General features: G+C 43.5%; 1 protein-coding gene across 7 annotated transcripts in view; it reads left to right on the top strand.

The window, feature by feature from the left end:
* Positions 1–22,901, top strand: part of AMBRA1 (autophagy and beclin 1 regulator 1) — a 184,316-nt gene that overhangs the window by 152,014 nt on the left and 9,401 nt on the right. For all 7 annotated transcript variants that reach the window (XM_084776683.1, XM_084776682.1, XM_084776680.1 and 4 more), the window contains one exon: positions 15,106–15,245. In XM_084776683.1, coding sequence (XP_084632809.1) covers positions 15,106–15,245 — 140 coding nt within the window. The remainder of the gene's footprint in view (positions 1–15,105; positions 15,246–22,901) is intronic.

Below are 22,901 nucleotides of genomic sequence, written 5' to 3'. Positions count from 1 at the left end.
GGGACTTATTTGGCTAGGGTTTTGTCAAGGGGAATCAAATATTTGAACACTTCTCTAATTAGATAGTATTTAAGTTCTGTTCTAATCTAAGAACTGGTAAATTAATTCCTCAGTACTTCGTGTAGTCTGTGCCACTTATAATTTGGTGCATGTGGTGTTGTGTTGTTTTTGTTGTTGTTCCCTTTAGCTGTGTGTTGTGTGTGATTAACCCAGCTGAGTTCAATATAAGTTCCTTAAGAATATAGTCCCATGAGCCTCTCATTTGGTGCTGTGCTTGTGAGGACATGTTGAATGCTTTGACTAGGAGGCACTTGTCAAGAAAAAATTAGAGATAAGATCATAACATGTCAAGTGATGGAAGGGTATGCCTGGGTGGTCTTTCCTTTGCTGGCCTCCTTTCCCTCTGGCTTCTTAATTATATTTCAGCTCACTATACTGAGCTGTTTTCCAAACTCCCTGAACCTGATAAGGTTCTTTCTTGCCCACGTACCTTAAAACCTGGGGTGTTTTCCTTCACCTCTCCTTTGGCAGCTTCCTTTATAGAACTGACTGCTCTCCTGAGAACATACATGCATTATGCTAATACTTGTCACACCAACCTGCTGTTGTTTCTGTATTCTGGACTTTAGGTCCTTCAAAGAGCAGAGACTGTGTCTCTTTTCTTATATGAAATCCAAGTACCTGGTAGGGAACCTGATACACAGTGGAAACTAAGTGAATTGTGGATTCTCTCAAGAAAGCATCCTCGTTCCTTACTATTTTCAGGTAACTGTCAGAACCAGTAACATCCTTGGAAACCTCTGAGAGGTGCAGCAGCAAGGCGCTCTGCTTTTGACAGGAGTTGTGTATGAGTGAGAATGAGAAGGCCATGGCAGTTCACCACGCTCAGTCTTCTTACCTAGATGTCTAAGGATAAAAGTAGCGGTTTAGTGTAGTGTTCTTCTGTGGCTGATCTTAAGCAGACAGTAAAAGCACCTGGTATCTGCCTCTTACCACCTACATCCTGGGCCCAACAGCTCTTCTAACTAATTGTTTAAATTTTTTTTTTAAAGTTCTTTATGGATTTTATTGCAATAAGTACTGATAGACCTCTCCAGCTTCTTGTCAAAAGCTAGGCCTCTTGCCCGGTTCCTAGGCAAAGCTTGCCAGCTCTCCATCCTTCTCATAAGGAGCCAGAAACACCTGACCAAAATCAAATAGCTACAAGCAAAAGCTAAGGTGTCTTTTGTCATGTGAGGCAAGAGCTGAGGGAATTTTGTTAGAGGATTCTTCTGGGAAGGTATGGTCCAGTTGGTCCAGTGCTGTCTTAATGAGGGACTCATGGCAGCTAGCCAGTTGTGTGCCTCATACAAGCAGCTGTTTCTGAGCATGCTCTGTTTACCCCAGTGAGGCTTTGGGGTTGGTTTGTTTGTTTGTTGTTTGTTTTTTTGAGACTTTTGATTCTTAAGCACCATCTTTAATTAGGTGAGAAAACTGAAGTGACTGGGAAAATCTCATTGGGAAGCATTCCTCTCACCAAGAGGATTAAGGTGTCTCAACAAGATTTTGCTCAGTCTGACATCCACTGACTCTGGGTTTCTGGGTTTTGAGGTCTTGCTTGCTCCTAATCCTAAATTCAAAGAACCAAACATTCAGTAAATGTCCCTCAGAGGGCCACACATGGTGTGTGAGTGTGAGAGAGGAAGAGGGGGGGGGAGAGGAGGGAGAGAGAGAGTGTGAGTGTGTGTGTTTTGCTAGGCATTGAACTCCTTCACACATGATAGACAGCCTAACATTCCCTCTTTTAGTTAAGCTGTGCCATCCTTCAACATGCTGGAATTCTCTTGAATGGGACTGAAGGATCTCTCTGGATCTGTCTGTGTAGATTAGCATAGATACTTCTCGATCTGTACAGTTAGGTTTGCTCTTGAAACATGCTGTGTAGAGGAGCCTAGAGTTCTCTACCCCGTATTCCTCCATCTTGAAATTACTTCTTGGATTCACTTGATAATATTCAAAGAGGTGAGTTTGTTGAACAAACAGATACTCCCAGAGAAAATCCTCTGGGTATTGATTTATTTTAATTCCCACTAAGTGATATCTTTTCCGGGAGATGATCTCTCACAGGATCCCATGTGAAATCTCTTCCGTAAATGAATTGCTTATTGCTGGTAGCCTTGATGTACTTACTCTAGGAACTCTTCAGGCCTCTGGGTCAGTGATTCTCAGCAGCGGTCCTTGGACACTGGAGCTGTAGTTGCTGTGTAACACAGACTCACTTTGGACCTGCAGTAAGAGGGGTGGGTTCTAGTGATCTCAGCTACTCAGAGGCTGAATCAGTACTGTGAGGTTGAGGCCACACTGGACAGTTAGGAAGCGTTGTTTCCAAAGCAAAAGTATTTAAAAGGTATAACAATGGTACAGTATCTGTATTTTTAAAACAAGCCTCCCATGCTGGAGAGATGGCTCAATGGTTAAGAGCACTTACTGTTTTTGCAAAGGGCCAGATTTGGTACCCAAACACCCACATGGGGGCTCACAACCATCAGTGATTCCAGTTCCAGGGAATCTGATATCTTCTGACCAATAAGGCCGTCTGGTGGTGACTGTACATACACTCAGGCAAAACACTCATACACATTAAAAAAAAAAAAGAATTCTAGAATTTAAATCAAGCCCCTTCCCCACCATTCTGCTTTACACTTGGGTTTGTGAACTGCTGGTCTTAATCCTTTCACTTTAGGGCTTTACCTTTAGTATTATCATCAATGCAGAGACTCAATCTCAGATTTATTTACACCATCATGATTCTGAGGTGTGTCCTGCTTTAATCCTTTGATAATTTTATTGCTGTTTGTATTCTGTTTCCACCAAACTGAGCCTCCCTAGGGTCTCACTAGAAGGTCAGACTGACCTTGAATTTATAAAGATCTGCCTGCCTTTACCTCCCAAGTGCTAGGATCAAAGTCTCTCTGCCATTTTACTTGAGATTTTAGAAGACAATAATTTTATTTCCACTATATCTTCAGCTGCTTATATATATATTGGTGTAGCTTGGTAGGATAGAGCTGGTAAAGTCCACAACTCTTGCTGGGCGTGGTGGTGAACGGCCTTTTTTTTTTTTAAAGGCGCATGCCACAAGCCGGACATGGTGGCACACACTTTTAATCCCAGCACTTGGGAGGCAGAGACAGGCGGATTGATGTGAGATCAAGGCCAGCCAGGTCTACAAAGCAAAGCCAAGGCTACACAGAGGAGAAACCCTATCTTAAAACACCCACTACCACCAACCCCATCCCCCACCCCCCAAAAAAAGACCGCAACTGTTGTTAACTATATCACCACCCAGTACACACTGGTCTTGGAGCTGTTATCAGTCACCAGTGCATTGTGGTAGGAGGGCAGGGCAGAGCAGAGCAGGTCACGTCGTACCCCACACTCGGTGTCCTGAGTGCCTGCACTTCACCAACAGCTTTCTCTTTTTCTTAATTGTTTGTACCTCTTAAGTCTTTGCTTCTTCGTGTTGAGTATTTCAGTTTTGTCCTTACTTCTGTGAAGTGGGATCCTTTTAGTCTGACCCCCTTGGCTTTCTGAGGTCAGGTATAATTCTGATAATTGGCAAAGCAGGAAGAACAGACCCAGGCTCTGGTTTCTTCTCCCCTTCTCTGTCCACTAGAGAGAACCCCTAAGCTGGAGTTGCTGCTCTGTATGACTCAGTCATCTTTGCTGTTTGATTCCCTTTCAGTAGAACCAGTGAGGGCTTTTTGTTAATTTCTGTTTTGTTTTAAGTTAGGCTTTTAGAGACAGCTGAGCTGAAGTTTTGCTGAATTCCCAAAACACTAAACTGCCTGTGTTCTCTCAGCTTTCATTTTCTAATTGGAACAAGGCACAATATTGTAACAGAAAACTGCAATTAATTTTCTAAAATAGTGGCAACTTGCACATTATAATAACTTTGGTTGTAACCAAGTGAAAGCATAACAACAAAATTACTAATGAAGCCAGAAATAGTCATATACCAAATTGTTGTGTTCATTGTGTCATGTAAGCCCTATGTTACTTAAAAGAAGAGGAGCAGTCAGGGCTGGGGCAGGGGGCTCAAGGATAGGAGTGTGTGAGGCATTCTCAGCTAGAAAGTAAGAATAAGAATGAGTGTCTTCTAAGTGGGAGCTGTGTGTTATAACCTTTTCCCCAAGGCACAGACCATCCTTCCCCAAAAGATGGAGATTATAGGCAGACAAATAGTTTAAAGCTGGAGCTCAGTGGTAGAGTGCTCTTCTAGCATGTGCAAAACGAAATTCCATCCCCAGGGTTGCAAGGAAAAGACCTGAGTATGATCCTCAGCACAGTAGAGTCTCTAGGAGCTTGAAGCTCAGTGGCACTGGCTCACATACCACCCCCTTTCTCTCTGTAGCGGTGATAGACAAGAATATCCATCGTTTTACCTGTTGGGGGAATGTCAGTTCATTTATTGATTTGTTGTTTTTTTTAAAGATAGTATAACTGTATGTAAAAATTGAGTGTTGGGGCTGGAGAGATGGCTCAAGAGGTTAAGAGCACTGGCTGCTCTTCCAAAGGTCCTGAGTTCAATTCCCAGCAACCACATGGTGGCATATAGCCATCTATAATGAGATCTGATGCTTTCTTCTGGCAGACAGGCACACATGCAGGCAGAACATTGTGTATGTAATAAATAAATAATTTTTTAAATTGGATGTTAATCTGAAGAGATGGCTGCTCTTTCAGAGGTCTGAATTCCCAGCAACTACATGGTAACTCACAACCATCTATAATGAGATCTGATGCCCTTTCCTGAACTGCAGGTGTACATGCAGACAGAACACTATACACAGTCAATAAGTAAATCTTTTTTTTTTTAATTGAGTGTTGCCCAGAGAGATTAGCAATGTGGAAGATGTATTAAGATGTATGTATGTATGTATGTATGTATGTATGTATGTATGTATGTATGTATGTATGTTTGTTTTAATCCAGAGCCTTCCATTAGGCAAATAAGCTACCACTGGCCTGTATCCCCAGCCCTAGAGAGTTTTGTGTTTTTCATTTGTTTGTGATGTTAGAGGTTGGACTCAGAGCTTAGGAGCCTGTACATACAAAGTAAACAGCCTGCCTCATGAGCTACACCCCAGGCTCTTTCCTTCCTTGGTTTTATGAGTTCCGCTGTTAAGTAATGAGCTCTCATCTGGTTTGCTTCTGCTAACCTCTTATTAACCACAGTCAGATATTTCCAGACAACTGAGAGCTTGATGGATGTTTATATCCTAACCTTCTGGGTCATGCTAACCGCTATCCCAGGGTTAGTGCCTTGAAAAGCTTAAGGACTAGAACTGAGCTAGGAATGGTGTACCCCTAAACCCAACACTGAGAAGCCTAGGTAGGAAAACCAAGGGTTCAGGATTGGGGCTGTGAGATAGGCAACAGGTAAAAGTACCTGCCACTAAACCTGACCTAAATTCCATCCCTGGGACCCACATAGTGGAAGGAGAGAACTGACTTCCAAAAGATACCCTGAGACCTCCACATGTATACTATATCACGCACGCACGCACGCATGCACACACTAAAATAAATGTAAAAATATTTTCAAATGAGTTTTAGACAAGCCAAGGCTATAGAAACCCTGACTCAAAAAGAAAACAATATCAACAAAAAAAAAGGATGAACAATGTGTGTAATAATATAAATGTATGTGTCAAAAATAAAAACTGTTTAATTTAAAAAAAAAAAAAAAAAGAACAGGGCCAGAAAGATGGCTCAGAGGTTAAGAGCATTGCCTGTTCTTCCAAAGGTCCTGATTTCAATTCCCAGCAACCACATGGTGGCTCACAACCATCTAGGATGGGATGGGTGCCCTCTTCTGGCCTACAGGTGAACATGCAGTCTGTCTCTCTCTCTCTCTCTCTCTCTCTCTCTCTCTCTCTCTCTCTCTGTTTTCTTAAGATAAACAGTTGGAAAGACATGGTGTACAAAAAGCTCATCTTTTTGTAGTTACTATTGTAGCTTAGACCCTGGATCTGGGTGGGTTAGTTAGATCTGGTGCATTAGTCCTGGCCAGTATTTATATAACTGCTCATATATGGGCTCCTCTGAACCACTCTACTTTTATTTTAATGTGCCTAATCTTCAATAATATATTCTCTTCCCTTGCCTTATGGCATAATCCTACTCATCTCTGTATTTCTGGGTTTTAAAACTTTAATTTTTAAAAGTGATCCAGAACTCTGGCTTGATGAAAAGTACTCAGAAGGTCCAGGGGTCTAACTAAACTCTGCCTTCCTCCCTTTTTTAACCTCTCTTTCTCCCTCCGTCCTTCCTTTTTTTTTTTTTTTTTTTTGTTTTGTTTTGTTTGTTTGTTTGTTTGTTTGGGTTTTGGTTTTTGTTTTTTAAGACAGGGTTTCTCTGTGCAATAACAGTCCTGGCTGTCCTGAAATTACTTTGTAGAGCAGCTGGTCTCAAACTCAGGATGATCCACCTGCCTCTGCTTCCAGAGTGCTGTGGCCTCTGTACTATTTCTTAGTCTGGGGCTTGTCCTTGTGTGGGGAGCAGATACCAAAGTTACAGTCACTTTATTTTTATATCTTGAAAGGGTACCATTTCTTCAGGGGAGATTGGGACAGAAGCAAGACAGCTTTGTTGTCAAAAATGATTTACTCCTTCCCAAGATTCTGTCCTCATTAATTTTCTTAAAGCTGCCTGTCAGTTGATTAAAAACGGCTTCCGCTGCAATTATCTTAAAGTTGACTTCTGCGATGTAGCACAAAGCGTCTAGCCTCAAAAAGTTCCTCTCTCCAGAATGGTGCAGAAAAGGGGGAGGGGCAAATTAAAAGTCAGAGGTGTCTCTGATGTGGTTTGTCAGAGAAAGGGGAAACAAGATACAAACTTAAAAGTAACATTAGAACTTCCATCAAAGCTGTTCATTCAGGAGGATTTTTCCATGACAGTCACACATCTCTGAAGATCCACACTGCCGCCGCCGCCGCCACCACCACCACCACCACCACCAGTGTCTCTGTGGAGAATGGAGTCTGTACTATGCTCTGGTCTTTTCATGAAAGAAGATGTGCTATGTGTTTCCTATAGGTATTAACTCTTGGGACCCAGGGAGCTCTGGATTAAGGGTGTATTAGACTGAGGATATAGTTCAGCAGCAGAGTGCTTGCCTAGCATGTGAGCAGCCCTGGGTTCAGTTGCCAATGGTGAAAGGGAAGGCAGGGTGTGTTTCCACCATCACCTACAGCGAGGTTAGATAGCAGTTTGAAAAATGTCCCTAAAACCAAAAATAAGGGGAAGAGACTGGAGAGTGGCTCTTGCATCTGGATCGGTGCCAGGATGTTTTTATATAAATAGATGGGATAGATAGCCTCAATGATCCATGTGATAAGAACTGTGTTAAGGTTTCAATATACATTCAGGATTGTGAGAGAGGGTCTTTCAATATGTCTGATTAATGTCTCCCATCACTTTCCTCCTCTACCCTCTACTCTTTGAATTAAATTTAGGATATCTCAGAATTTTTCTTCTGTCAAGGTCCAGTTCCTTGGCTGGGTCTAGGAATATAGCAGTGAACAGAGGCCTGTGGTGCTTCTCAGTCTGATGCTTTGCTGCTGCTCTTGCTCCTGATCTTGTTTGCAGGGGTTGTGGTTGTGACCATTTTGCAGTACAGCCTAGGCTGGCCTAAAACTCTCAAATCTCTTCTGTTTTAGCTTTCCAAGTTCTAGGATCACCTATTGCTCACAACCAACTGTGACTATAGTTCCAAGGGGATCTGATGTCTTCTGAAGCCTTTTGGAGCATACACACACACACACACTCTCTCTCTCTCTCTCTCTCTCTCTCTCTCTCTCTCTCTCTCTCTCTCTCTCTCACACACACACACACACACACACACACACACACACACACACACACCCTTTTGGAACCTAGATAATAGATACACACATACACAAATAATTAACTAGGTAAAATTTTAAAGGGAGCACTGGAGAAATGGCTAGCAGTTAAGAGCACTAGCTCTTCAGGAAGACCTAGTACCCATGTCAGTTGGCTTACAACTACCTGCACCATCTTCTGGCCTCTGAGGGCACACACACAGAGACCTACTATATAGAGAGATATAGATATCTTTAATATTAAAAAAAAAAAAGACTTGAGCCCACAAGATGTACGTTTGGCACCAAGCCTAATGACATGAGTTCAATCCCTAGAATCCACACAATGAAAGGAGAGAACTGAAAGTTGGCTCTAACATATACTTGTCTGCCATGGCATGCATGGATACACACATGCACATGTTTTTTTTTTTTTTGGGGGGTTTTTTTTTTTTTTTTGGTTTTTTGAGACAGGGTCTCTCTGTGTTATCCTTGGCCGTCCTGGACTCACTTTGTAGACCAGGCTGGCCTCGAACTCACAGCGATCCGCCCGCCTCTGCCTCCCGAGTGCTGGGATTAAAGGCGTGCACCACCACGCCCGGCTATCACATGCACATGTTTAAGAGAAAAATATAATCCATACCAGGAATATGAGGGTGTAGCTAAGTGGTAGAGTGTTTGCCTAGTATTCACAAAGCCCTGGTTTTATCTTTAGCACACAAAAGTAAACATGCAGGCCTTGGAGATAGCAAATTTGATTCAAGTTTTTTAGAGGATTCTGGGCATGTAATCTTAGTGGTAAAGCACTCACCTAGTATCTGCAGAGCCATACATTAGGTTCGAGCACCACAGAAAGAAAGGAAACTAAAGCTAGGCCTGATGACACATGCTATGATCCGGCATCCCAGAGGGATTGTAAATTTCAGGCCAGGTTAGGCTGATAGCAAGGTCAAACTTGCCTCAAAAAATAAAATAACAATAGTTACCTCCCCTGCCTGCACTAGGATATGTGTTTCTTGGCCTTTGATAAGGATTTCCCATCTATTCAGTGGAAAAGCTTCAACTATTTCTTGTTATTTACCTTCCACTGATCTTTCTCATCTTCCTAGAGAATTGGTTTTCTTCTAGTCACCTCTTCATAAAAACTTAAAACCTTCCATGCTTTCTAACAGATTTTTCATCCTTATATCCCTTTTTTCTCTAAGCACCGCGGTGTGCCTTTCACCTCCTCCCAAGGGCCCTTCTATCTAGTGCAGGCCATCACTATAAGGTTCCCACTTCACAGATGATGTACATTAAAAAAAACCTACAGAGTTTTATCTGCTAGCTTCTTACCTGGCTGGCTCTGAGCAATGCAGTTTGTTGTTGGGCTTGATGGTCTGAGTCGTGACATGCAATAGAAAAGAAGGGCTCCTGTTAAAGGCTCTAGTATATTTCTCCTGTGTTGTGTTTTGGGACAGGCTTTTACAGAGCCTAGGCTTCTCTAGAATGCCTTGTCTAGCTTAAGCAAGCCTCAAACTTGGAATCCTCCTGCCTCTATCAATATAATGCCCACCTGTCTTTGAATTTTAAAGGTATTTCACTGACCTTTCATTCTTTTCTGTACTTTCTTTGAATAAGAAAAATCCTTTCAGTTTTTATGTATAAACTTTTCCTTTTGTTCCTACTGATGGATAAGCAGGAGATACAGCAGTTGTGTTGGACCCTAGAAATGGAAGAATCATAATCTACTCCCTTAACACTATAAAGATTTGGTGCCCGGACCCATTCCCAATTGATGTGCTGAGACTGTATGGGCACTAAAATTTTCCTTCCAGCCAGGCGTGGTGGCGCACACCTTTAATCCCAGCACTCTGGAGGCAGAGGCAAGTCCAGGACAGCCAAGGCTACAGAGAAACCCTGTCTGGAAAAACAAAACAAAACAAAAAAACCAAACACTTTTCTTTCAGCATATTGAACCTCATTTCCTTTATAGATAATAGACAAAATGAGAATGCAGGAGGGGAGGTATGCTGTTCCCATCTGTCATGTTCCAGAACATTAACTACAGCTGAAGCAGGTGCAAACAGGACTTTCCTGACATGAGTCAGTAGTTCAGTTTTGTATCTAGCCTTGCATAGGGTCCCCAATTTTTCATAATTCTCTTCTAGCATCCAAGAATTACATAGTGTAGCTCATGAAAAGTCACTTTTGTCATGTAGTCATGGAAGTTGGGCAACTACTAGCTTGGCTTTTCATCCCCTGATGAATTTCAAGGAAACCTTTCTTTGAACTGTATTGGTAGGACCTTGACTGAGGCAAACTGCCCCCTACGTACACTGAATCGGATGCCTGTCTGTGCAGATGGACTTGATTCACAGGGCAGTCTTGGAAGAGCCTCACGGCCAACCTAGCCTTTGGTTTAGCAGAGTAGTGGGTGAGAGTGGCTGGAGCTATCTGATGTCTGTCGGTACTGGGGAAATTGTTGCCCAGATAATTTTCTCATCTCCAGGGCTGACTACTTGTGAGATTTATTTCCTCTCATTAGGCATCCCAAGAGCTGTTTAGCTATGACCAGGGAAAGGGGTAGAAACCCCTCAAAATTTTCAGATTGGGCTGACTCTCATTGCTGAAGGGCCCTTTATTTTCACGAATGTGTGAAAGGACTTAAGAACCAGTGAGCCTGTACTCCTACATCTTGTCGGCATTCCTCTCTCTCGGGCAGTCTTGTGTCCGCTCCCTTCCATTCACTCTCCTGCTGCAGTGCAGTGAGGCTGCTGGGGCTCATAGGAACATTCTTCTGGCTTTCTGCCTGAAATTAGGATTTAACCTAATCCCCAGATGTTACAGAGGGCAGGCCCTTGGAGCTCCCCTTCAGCTCTGCTTATGGATTTAGACTTGGGGAGATAGACCAGATTCAGAGGATAAATCTGTGTCCCCATGACTCTTAGAGCCACACTAGTTCTGAACTGGCTAGCAAGGATCTTAACCTTTAATAAGTAGTTCCACAGCAGTCTCTCTAGCTAAAGCCTTGTCTGTCCTAAGCCAGTTCACCTGTCTTGTTGACCTTTTAGGAATTTTATCCCCAACGTAAGTTGCTATTGAAAGAAGGAAACTGACAATATTCGTTTACTCCCTCTGCAGTGACAGACAATAGAGGTGAACTTGGAACGTATAATAGGCTAGCCTGCTGCTTTTCCTGGCCTGGAAATTTTCTAGGAGAGGTTTGTCTTGTTTTCATTCTTTGAGGTTCCTATCAAAACTTCAGGCAACACTTAATCATCTGGTTTTCAAAAGCCTTAGCATTTTCCTTCTTACTAGGCCTTTCTTGGTCCTTCTGTTTCATTCCCTAAAATTATAAGTCATTGTGTTGTTAGGGGAGTTCTGTTGTGAAGCCCTACAGAGCTGCGCAAGCCTGACCCCAGGGCTTCCTCCCCGCATTCAACTCACTGAAATTAACACTCATCCCTCCTTAAACAAATCAAAGGTCTTAGCCACAATTGTGTAATCACAACCAAGCTGTTCTGTTAGTTTGCGTGCCACATTGCATTTACCATGAAGCCTTTAGATTAGAAAGGACAACCCCAATTATCCTGGGGTGGTTTTGTTGTTTGTTTTTAAGGTTTTGCTTTTATTTTTGATTAAGTGTGTGGGCCTATGTGCAGCTATCCACATATGAGTACATGTGCTAGAGCTGTCAGATCCCCTGGATCTGCTGTTACAGGCAGTTGTAAGCCACCTGATATGGGTGCTGGGAACTGATCTTAGGTCCTCCCCAAGAATAGCGGCACTCTTAACCACCAAGCCATGTCTCCAACTCCCACATTTCTTTATTTAAAGTAAAAGACTTGGTTAGGAACCAAAAAAAAAAAAAAAAAAAAAAAAGGAATGATACTGCCACCTGTGTGAGTCATCAGCCACACAGGTATGCCATGTGTTCATTAAGAGCTCTGAATGTGTTCAAGGCTACTGCCAATTATGTTTGTATGAGATTAATCCACAAACTAGGCAGCCATATTCTCAATTATTAGAACTGAAATTCATTAATTCCACTGGGCCTTTCCCCCCACTTTCTCTCTCTCTCTCTCTCTCAGATAGGGTCTTATGTAGCCTAGGCTAGCCTCAGACTTGGCACAGCCAACCCGCCAACCTGCTTCTTTCCCTTAAGCACTGAAATTACAAAGGTGTATGCCACTGCACCTAATGTCATTGGACTGTTTTTTTTAGTTAGAAAATATTATAGGCCTTGGCTAATTCTTTGAGTCTAGTCTCACAGGAAGACTTTTAAAAATATATATGTATGTATGTATTTACTAAATGTGTATGGATATTTTGTCTGCATACATGTCTGTGTGTCTGTGTACCACATGCATGCCTTGTGCCTAAAGAGACCAGAAGAGGGCATTGGATGTGTACCACCATGTGGATACTAGGAACTAAACCCTAGTCATCTAGGAGAGCACCAGCACTCTTAACCACCGAGCCATCTCAATAGTCCAGCATAAAGGGGTTTTATTGTTGTTTTGACGTGTGTGTGTGTGTACACACTTATGCTGCCACAGCACATGTGAAGGTCAGAGGACAGTTCAAAAATCATTTGCCTCTTGACACTTGGTGGGATATAAGATAAAACTCAGGTGTCAGGCCTGTGTGTACCTCTGACAGCTGAGCTATCTCAGTGGCCCTTGGTTTTTTGTTTGTTTGTTTGTTATTTTGTTTTGTTTTGAAATAGTCTCAAGTAGTCTAGGATGGCCTTGAACTTCTGATTCTCCTGCCTCAGCTTCCAAGTGCTAGGATCCTAGGTGTGCTCAGTCATGCCAGGCCAGGAGTTGCTTAATGGAACAAGCACAGTTAGGACTCAAGCCAAAGCCAATTCTGTGCTGGTAAAGGCACATTCAACCATAGGACCATAGCAAAGGAAGAGTGCCAACAGCTACTAGACACATTTCTCAGTGCCACACCTGAAAAGTTAGATATCAGGGTCCCCTGTTTGTGTGGCATTAGTATGGAATGTGTATGCATGGTAGATACTGCTGTCCTGGTTAAGGCCTTTCTGGTTGATACCTAAGGTACATGTTCTCAAATCCAAGACTGCTTGGTTTGAGCAGATTATAGCGGAGCCCCTAGGTATGACTTCTGTTTCTTTGGTGTGGGGCATTGAGGCAGACTCACACTGTGTAATCCAAGCTGACCTCAAATCTGAGGCTCTCTTGCCCATCCTCAAGGGCTAGGATTACAGCATGCACCACTGTGCCCACCCCAGTTCTTAACTTCATTACTTTTTTATTTAGTCTCTTTTAATTTTTAAAGTGTTTTACAATATATTTTAAGCATATAATTTTCTCTCCTCCCTTTTAGTCTCTTCTTAGAATAATCAGAAAAATAATTATCAGCCGATGTGACACCATACACCTTTAATCTTAGTACTCTAAGCAGGTGGATGTCTGCATTCAAAGCCAGCCTGGTCTCCAGAGTTGAGTTCCAGGACAACTAGAGCTACACAGAGAAATCCTGTCTTGAAAAATCAAAAAGAAAAAAGAAACTATCCAATTAGATATGGCTAACGTGGAAAGATTATTTGAACACAAAAATTTAAGGACAGCTTGGGCAAGACCCTATCTTGATGATGACAATGATGATTTAAAATTATCAAACTATATGTATATAAATTTCATATATGTGTATTGCTTTCTGGACCATACTCTCAGCTAGCTACCTTGTCTCTGTCATCCCTAAAAGCGAGTAAAGGCAGAGAAAGTTCATCCCTATTTTACAGTTTAAAAACCAGGGCGTCTAGAACAAAAGCAGAAAGAAATGAGAAGAAACAAAAGAAGTCAGTCTCAATGCCTGTCTTTTCACAGACCTTTTTAAAAGATCCTAGATACAGGTTTCTGGCAAGAATTTCAGCAGCTACCATTTATAAGCTTGAGACACGCCAGACTGTTTTTGTGTTCCCCAGTTATTTGGATGCAAATGTTTTGTTGTTTGCAGTGGTTAGTTGATCCAGTGTCCCTGCCTTCCGTTCCTGCTCCCCTCCCCCATTTGTAGTACTCAGCATGAAACCCAGGGCTTTGACATGCTAGGTGAGTGCTCTGTGTCTCAGCTCTTTTCACACAGCCCAGACTGATTTTTAATTTTCTCTAGCCAAAGAGATATCATCCTATCTCTGCCTCCTAAGTGCTGGGATTTAAGGTGTGTAGCACAGGCCAAGTTTCTGTGGTGCCAAAGAACAAACTTGGGGCTTCAAGCACGCTTAGGCAAGCGGTCTACCAATTGCGCTGTATCCCCAGCCTTGAATGTGGGAGATTTTTTTTTAACTCTGTATGTTTTTTGTTTGTTTTTTAAATTCACTTTATATCCCTATTACAGCCCCCTCCTTCCTCTCCTCCCAATTCCACCCACTTAAACCCCCCCCCCCCCACACACACACACACTTTACAGAAAAGGGAGATTTTAAAGCTGAGATCTAAACTCATTGTTATGTAGTCACATTAGGGTTCAAGGTTAAGTCCAAGTAAATGTCTCTTTCATTTCTCTCCTCCCTGCCCCAACTCTGACCAAAGGTGGTTTTGAAATGATTCTAAGGTCAATGTCAGAGATCTTGTGGCTAGATTTCCCTTCAGCCTAAATTCTGGATGTAGCCAGGTCACCCTTGGGACAGAGTAACTTGGGAAGATAACTGAAGTCACTGAAAGGGAAATGTCTGCCTTTGAGAAAGGAGACCCATCTCATGGTGGTTTATATAAGCAGAAGGCGGTCGTGTACCTGCGAATTGAAGATTCCCCTCTTCCCTGCTCCCCACATCTGAATATACCTTTTGGGTTTCCTTAACAATAGCAGTTTTAACAGTGCTTTTAATTAGATGAATTAAGAGTGTTCTCTGATGTTATCACCCCCTCCCGCCCCCCTGTCACCTCCAATTCCCCATTGCTGTGAGAGATCTGGGTTTCCATAGTAACAACACTCCCAGCCCAGGTTGTTATGGCCACTCCTTTCCAGTGTGGTGGGCTGTGAGTGAGTCCTTTCTGGTCCTGATGTCAGAGCCTAGAGGTGAGGAGTGCTAAGAAGCTAAGAGTGTAGGTGTTCGCCTAAAAGAGACCTAGGTCTCTGGGAAGTGAAAGGGCTCCCACTCCTCCTTCCCCAGGGTCTCAGCCCATTCCCAGCTAAAGTCTCCTCCCTGGGCTGTGCTTAATTTGATCCTCCTTGGATTTTGTTATTTTGGTTAACAAGTTGTTTCTCTTCTCTGTCTCCCATGCAGAGAGTTTTCAACGTCCTTTACCCTATGCCTGCTGACCAGCGGAGACATGTCAGCATCAACTCTGCCCGTTGGCTCCCTGAGCCAGGGCTTGGTTTGGCCTATGGCACCAACAAAGGAGACCTGGTGATCTGCCGACCAGAGTGAGTTACTTAAGGGGAGGGTATGGACACTTATCTGAAGTAAGTAGTACTTACTTTTAGGCATGGCCAGCCTTTTACACAGAAAATCCAAATCCTGCTAGAGAAGTATTAGAGGTGGTAGTACATGCAGGAGATGAACAGAAGGATGAAGTTCAAAGCAAGCCTGGACTATGTAGTGAGAGAAAGAAAAAAGAATTCTCTGTATTTTCATGTTGTTCCCCATACCACAACATCCAGGCTGCTAAAAGGACCTTCTTCTCTCAAGGTAAAGTTAGCTCTTCATTCCAAGTGCCATCCAAAGACTGCTTTATGCTTTAGTAGCTGGGTGTGGTGTGATACCCGTATAATCCCAGCTACACTGGAGGATGAAGCAGGAGGAACATGAGTTCAAGTCCATCAGGGGTTACATAGTGAGAGCCAATTTCAAAGTACCAGACAGCTGAGAGTGCGGGTCAGTGATAGAGGCTAGGATATGTAAGGCCTTATGTTCAGTCTCTGGCACTGTGGAAAACAAAAGACCAAAAAAAAACCCAGACACTTCGGTGATTGCTTTCTTGAATGTAGACAAGTGTTGTATTTTCCTTTGTTGTCTCTTATTATCTGGTTTCCTAGTGATAATAAAGTCTCCTCATGCAAAAGAATAGATATCAAAGCTCCTTTTTAAAGCCTTTTTTGGAAAAATCTAACAAGTGATTTTAAGTTTATGTAACTTAAGAAATAAAATTGAAGCTGGATATGGCAGTGCACACCTGTAGTCCCAGCACTCAGGAGGCAGGCAGATGGGTCTCTGTGAGTTCGAGGCCAACCTGGTCTACAAGGGAGTTCCAGGACAGCCAGGGCTACACAGAGAAACCCTAGCTTGAAAAACTTAAACAAACAAGCAAATAAATAAATAAATTTGGGGATATTCTTATTAAAACTCCAGTTTGGGAACTTGGAGAGATGGCTCAGCAGGTCAGCTTCTCAGTATTTGTGTGCTAACTCTAGTTCCAGGAAGTCTGACTCCCTCTTCTATTCCTGTGGCTATCAACATACATGTGCACATACATACATGCAGACAAACACACACATAAAATAATACATTTTTCTTTTTATTATCATAAAATTGTAAATAATTATTATATAGTTATCAAATGTAATGATATTTTATGTAACTATATAATATAAAATAAAATGTAAGAACATACAGATAAGATAAATTAAGCCAATCATCAGGCTACTAGTCTCCAACAGATTGTCTGTGTCCTGCCTCTGCTCCTTTTTACTAGAGGCTCGAGCTTATGTGAGTGAAAGCAGATTGAGGAGCTCACTGTAAAGGCTCAGTGATTATTATCTGGCTTTGAAGTAAGGAGGAGAAGGGGAGCAGGAGCATGTCTGATCTAAGGATAGCCTTTTCCCTTGCTCTGGCATTTGGATGATAGAGACCTCTCCAGGCACTTACTCAGGACCCTAGAATCAGCCTGATTATTATCAGTTTCTAGACTCAGCTAGGTGGAGAGTGTGAAGCTCTTGCTTCACTGCAGAGCAGGCTGATTGCTGCGTGGGACACTGCGGGGTTCTAGCTAACTAAATGCCACTTCTGTCTCCAGGCTGCCCTAATGCTGTTCTTCACTTGATGCAGTCTTCTAGAGTGTTGTACAGGTCAGAGTACATGTTGTGAATGGTCTTGCAAAGTCTTTGGGAATACCCATATTATCTTTATTCTATTTATTTTATTGTTTGGAGATAAGATCTTATGAAACCCAGGCTAGCCTCAGAAAATCTATGTCACCAAGGAGAATCTTGAGCTTCTGATTATCTTGCCTCCGTCTTCCCGGTGCTAGGACTATAGCCATGTACCATCACACCCATTTTATGTTGTACTAGGGATTGAATCCGGGGCTTTGTACATTAATTTTCTGGGCAAACACTCTTCAACTGATAACACCCACCCCCCACATTCCACACTTCCTTTGTGCCTTGGTGTGGGACCTTAGTGTATTTTCTGATTTGGATCAGTACTCACGATGTGGTAGGTAACTGGTGATTAATGTTGTCAACTCTCAACTTAGTTAGGACAGAGGCACTAAGGAGAGAAAGCCTGGCTCATTAGAAACACAGTATGTTTATTCTACCTTGAATGTTTGGACAACCTCCCCAAAAGAGCTGCTGTGTAAGTCTGACCCAATGATGCTGCTCTTGGAGCAGGGAGAGAACCTTGTTCTGGCAGCTACTTGCTCCTAAGTTTCTGTATCCAGGAAGCCTCTCTCACTACTTCTTGTGTCTTTCTAAAACATGGTCTATATATTTGAGCCATTTTTAGCCCAGATGCTGGACCTGTCACTTTTTGTCCTTTCTTTGTGCTGTGCCTGGTCCAGGGTCTCTGTGCGTTCTCAGATACTTCTTTTCCCCAAACCACATGAAGCTGGTTGCCCTATTTCTTTAACTTAGGAATTCCTAAGAGCAATCTAGTAGACCTTTTTTTCCTCCAAAAAAATTGGTATAGGATTCTGGACTATAATTTTCTTCATACCAACACTATAGTTATAGGCCTTTGTTTTCCTATTGTTCAGAGACCTCTGTCTTCCAGTCTGGTTTTTTCTGTGGCTCTCACCACTCCCCTGTGTCCCTAGAAAAGTAGTCTAGCCCTCTCCCTTTCAACGTGATCCACCCTCCCAGAGGCAAACCCAGTCTGTTGTCACCCCTCCTCCCAGATGTCATGTCTCAAACCCTAGCCCACGTATTTGGTGTGAGTCACAGACTCCTCAGCCAAACATGAAGGTGGCTTTGGCCTCTATTTTCTCTCTTCTCCCCATATGTTGTCTTCAGCATTCCAGAGTCTCAGTGAGCCTAATCTTGGGCTCCTAGGAGCTCAAGCCTCTTCCCTAAATAGAATGGGCACTGGGCCACGGGACAATCCTGTCCTAGACTAAGTAGAGGTAGCTTAGCCCACCAGTTTTGGTTCTGCTATATATTCTGATTTCTTGGAACCCTGTAGCCTTAAAACAAGAATTTTAGGGTCTCATTTAAAATTGACATGGATGAGACTTGGTCTTAAGTTCTTCAAAGTTTCCCCAAGATCTCATTATGTAGCCAAAGCCTACTGACCTTGACAAACATTGTAGCCTAGAGTCCCTCAAGTTCCCCGTTACAGGCTCTTTCTACTATTCTGGGCTTAAAACTCAGCTACCCTCTTTTATCTTTTTTCCCCCTTTTAGGCAAGGTAAGAAGGTTATCACTTATCTAAGGCCTCCACACGGATCACTGTTAGAATTGAGCCTCCGAATTTCAGACAGTCAGACAGTAAAGGGCCTGTATCTCAAGTCTGATGACCTGAGTTTAGGCCCCAGGACTCTCAAAGTAGAAGGAGAGAATCAATTCCCTGAAGTTGTCCTTTTGACTTCAAATAAATGTCACATGCATACAAACACAGAATAACATTTTTAGAAAAAGCAACATACTCTCTCCTACATAAAAATACACTATAGCAGCCAGGCGTGCACGCCTTTAATCCCAGCACTTGGGAGGCAGAGGCAGGTGGATCGCTGTGAGTTCAAGGCCAGCCTGGTCTACAAAGTCAGTCCAGGATGGCCAAGGCTACACAGAGAAACCCTGTCTCAACAAAAAACAAAAATACACCATAGCAACATATCCATGCTTTTATGATTCCCTAAGACCTCTAGGTCCTATTTAGGTGAATCAGGTGATGGTGCATCAGAGAATGGGACGATAAGCTGGAGGGTTGACAGCTATGATAGGCTTCTTGCCTAGACTAAGAACAAATTAAAGAGAGAAGTAGGAGCTCAAAGTGCCAGTCTGCTTCATAGGCAGCTGCTTAAGGCTTGCTGCCTGTCCCTGTGTGACGCAGTTCCCTGGCACACCCTTTCCCAAGGGCACAGAATCCAGCCCACCAGCTGGGCCAAGATTGCAGCCCTCCCCCAAAACAGGTGGTTGTCTGCTTTTGTCCGGGCACAGGCAGCTGCTGTTGCATTTTGTGCTGTCAATGCTGCTCTTGATTCTTTTCCATTGTCTCAGCCTCAGCACTCTTGCCAAGCACAAAGACTGGGAGCAAGCTCCTTGGGTATCTCTTGGCAGTTGTAAAGTCCTACTTGACAGTAGACAAAAGCGTTAAAGAATACCCCATCTTGCTCTGGGTAAGAACTCTTAGGACAAATGGAAAGATTGACGCTTGAGGGCCTGTACCAAACTATCACACCATGGCAGCCAATAGCTCAGTAATCCCCTCCCTACTTTTCTAGTAAGGAGGTGTACCCTACTACTACTTCCAAGCTGCTGCTGTGCCACTGGATGATTGCCAGCCCAGCCACCACCACTGATTCTCACTCTGATTTTTATTGTTGTTTTGGTTTTGGTTTGGTTTTTCGAGACAGGGTTTCTCTGTGTAGCCTTGACTGTCCTGGACTCACTTTGTAGACCAGGCTGGCCTCGTACTCACAGTGATCCGCCGGCCTCTGCCTCCCAAGTGCTGGGATTAAAGGCGTGCACCACCACCTTCTGGCTGATCCTCACTGTGGTTTTAAAGGGCCACTGGCTTCGTGGGTTTTCCTTGTAAATGAGGGTGAGGGGAGGTATTACAGGAGCAGTGCTTCCAGAGTCAGCTCAGAAGGCAAAATAGAGATTGCAGAAGAGAAGTAATCTCTGAATGTGACGCACCTGGAACCTTGGCCAAGGATGGCACTCTTTATAAAGCCTCAGTTTTCTCCCTCAGAGGGAGCTACCAGTGTAAATGGTAATTATAATCAAGCATTATTAACTAAGGAGGGAAAAGGCATATTTTGGAATGAAAAGGGGAACCAGAACTGCCACAGGGACTCTGTCCTTCAGGCTAGCCAGGAGAGCCAGGTGCCTACTCTTTCCCTCACCATAGAGATGTTGCAGATAAATGCCAGTCTTCTTGGAAACAGTCCTCAGAGACAGCCCTGAGGCCAACAGATGAAGAATGTTCTAAAGAAGTTGGGAAGTTCAGAGCCACAGACTGTGTGTGGACAGAACATGGAGATCACTGAGAAAGTAAGGCTCGCTCTTCCCTCTACTCAAGGAGCCCAGGAGGACCCCAGCAGTGAAACTGAGTGAGCCACGCCCAGAAGCACAGCTTAGAGAGACTGCTGAAGAGCGTCAGGTGCCGTGTAGAAGTCCATTTGAAACACTGCCCCTTGTTGACTTCTCAGTCTTTTCCCTTTGTGTGTTTGTCCAGCTCCTAGGAAAAGCGTAGAACAAACAATGACACATTTATCTTTACCAAGTCCCTAGAAAGAAAGAGCTGGTTACAACTCATTCCTTAACTCAAAGGCAGAATCAGTGACATGTAGTCACCAAAGAGGGTGTCTTCAACTCTGATCCTTCAGTACAGTACCAAAACTTGCCTTGCCATTGTCAGGCTCACTGGGCACAGGAACAGAGCAGTATAGGCAGGGCTCAAACTCAAGATCCTCCAGCCTTACCCTGCTGAATTCTAGGATTACAGGTTTGTGCCTGTAATCATCACACATCAGTTGTGATCCCTGTTTGGCAGTTGACCTCTTCAGTAAGCAGCCCAGGCTCTAGCCCTTAAGGGATGGCACCTACTGCCTGGTTGGAGTACGTTGTAGGGGTTCTTGGCCTCTGAGGTCATGCAGACTGGTTCTTCTAAAGGTTCCTCTCTGAGATAGTAAGCATGTTCCTGGTCACACAATACAGGGCTTGTTGGAGGTTTGATGTGAACAGTTTGTTGTCACTGACTAGCCCTGAATAACAGGAATTACAGAGGAGGGATTTGGCAGAGGCCCACATGGTATTGCAACCTGTCAATAAATCTTGACAAGTTTGTAAATCAAAGGCTTCTTGGCAGCTGGCTTCACATAGACATAATGTAGCCAGGATCTGCTCACTAAAAAGTGCTGTTTCAGGAGGCTCTGCAGTTTGCTTCTGGCATTTGCCTTTCCTTACTACAAGGCTACCTCTCACCTTTGCCCTCCAATAGTAGCCTTTAGATCTCACAGAAATAACTCTATGAAGAGGGGTCTGAATAAAAGTCTAGTAAGCATAAGGTCTGCAAACAGATAGGAGAGCAGAGAAAGAGGAAGCCAGCATTCTCTCAGGTGAGACCTCTACCCAAAGTGACAGGCTCTGTACAGCTAGATCTGGGGCCTCTCCTCAGTTTTGCTGCCCTCTACACAAGGCAGCCCAACCTCCCACTGCAGTCTCTCTTGTTTAGCCCTGTGCTGACTCATCAGGATTAGAAAAGATGCCCCTCATAACTTCGCCCTAAACCCGCCTTCTTCTGCCTGACTTTGGTTTCTCGTTCCCGGGGGATGTTCTGTTGTCAAAGGAGAGTGATGCAGCCCCGCAGGTTGCACACCAGTGTGCTAGAGTATGTCATAATGTACTTAGTCTGCCCTTGCCAAACACATAGACCTGGTGGCTCAGACAACACTTAATTCTTTTTCATACAGCTCTAGAGGCTGGAATGCCAATAGCAAGGCACCATCAGAGGTTTCCTGTGAGGGCTGACTTCTTGTTTATAGATCCTACCATCCGACCATGCCAGAGTGTAGCGCCCTGCCCCCCTCCTCATTGTAAGACCATAATCCTATCAGGTTAGGGCCCGTCCTGAGGCCTCCCTTAGCCATATCTACATATCTACATTTCTACCTGCCAAACACTGGTGTTGGAGCTAAGAACATAGAGTTGGAAGAACAGAGCTCTTTAAGCCCAAGCTCTTGAAGAACTTGATCCTGACTTCCTCAGGAGCACTGTGAGATGCTTTAGACATCACTTAGTGAATTTAAAAGACTGTTGTTTGCTTGGTTAGATGGATCAGTGAGGTGAAGACCTGATTCCATGCGATAGACCCAGATGATGGAAGGAGAGAACCAACTCCCACACATTATCCACAAACCTTCACATACCTGCCTTACCATGTGTGTGTGTGTGAGAGACACACACACACACACACACACACACACACACACACACTCACTCACTCACTCCACTAAATAAATATAAAATGCTTGTTTTGTTTTAGGAGGGGTTAGAGAGATGGCTCAGTTGCTGTTCTTTTTATTTCCCTTTTTTGTTTCGTTTGTTTCTTTGAGACAGGGTTTCTCTGTGTAACCTTGGCTGTGCTGGACTCTGTAGACCAGGCTGGCCTTGAACTCATGGAGCTCTGCCTCCCTAGTGCTGGGATTAAAGGTGTATACCACCATGCCTGGCTCCATACCCTTTCTTTCTCTCTCTTAAAGAAAGGAAAGAAAGAAAAAGACAAAAGAAAAGAAAACAGTAAACACATACATAGCACCACATAAACGGAAACCAGAACATAAAGCAAAAGACCACTAAAACAAAATTACGCCCAAAGAAAGCGAGATGAGACAAAAGTCTACAAAAATACCATTGAGTTTGTTTTGAACTGGCCAACTACTCCTGGGCATGAGGCCCTACCCTGAAGTGTGGTTATTATACCCAGTGAAACTTCATTGGACATGGCTTCTTGGTTAGAAGTGGTAACCTGTGTCCACTCTCCCCTCTTAGCACTGGGACCCCATCCAGCCTAGGCTAGCCTTGAATTTTTGATCCTTCTGCCTGTGCCTCCCAAATTGCTAGCAGTCTAGGTATTTACCATTCTGTCTGGCTAGAGAGGGATCTTCCAAAGCAAGATAGTCTGTGTTCGTGGTGCTA

This window comes from Acomys minous (assembly GCF_964271855.1).
Source record: "Acomys minous genome assembly, chromosome: 3".
Lineage (NCBI taxonomy): Eukaryota > Metazoa > Chordata > Mammalia > Rodentia > Muridae > Acomys > Acomys minous.
The sequence above is the reverse complement of the archived record's forward strand: the minus strand, read 5'-3'. Positions and strand labels throughout refer to the sequence as shown.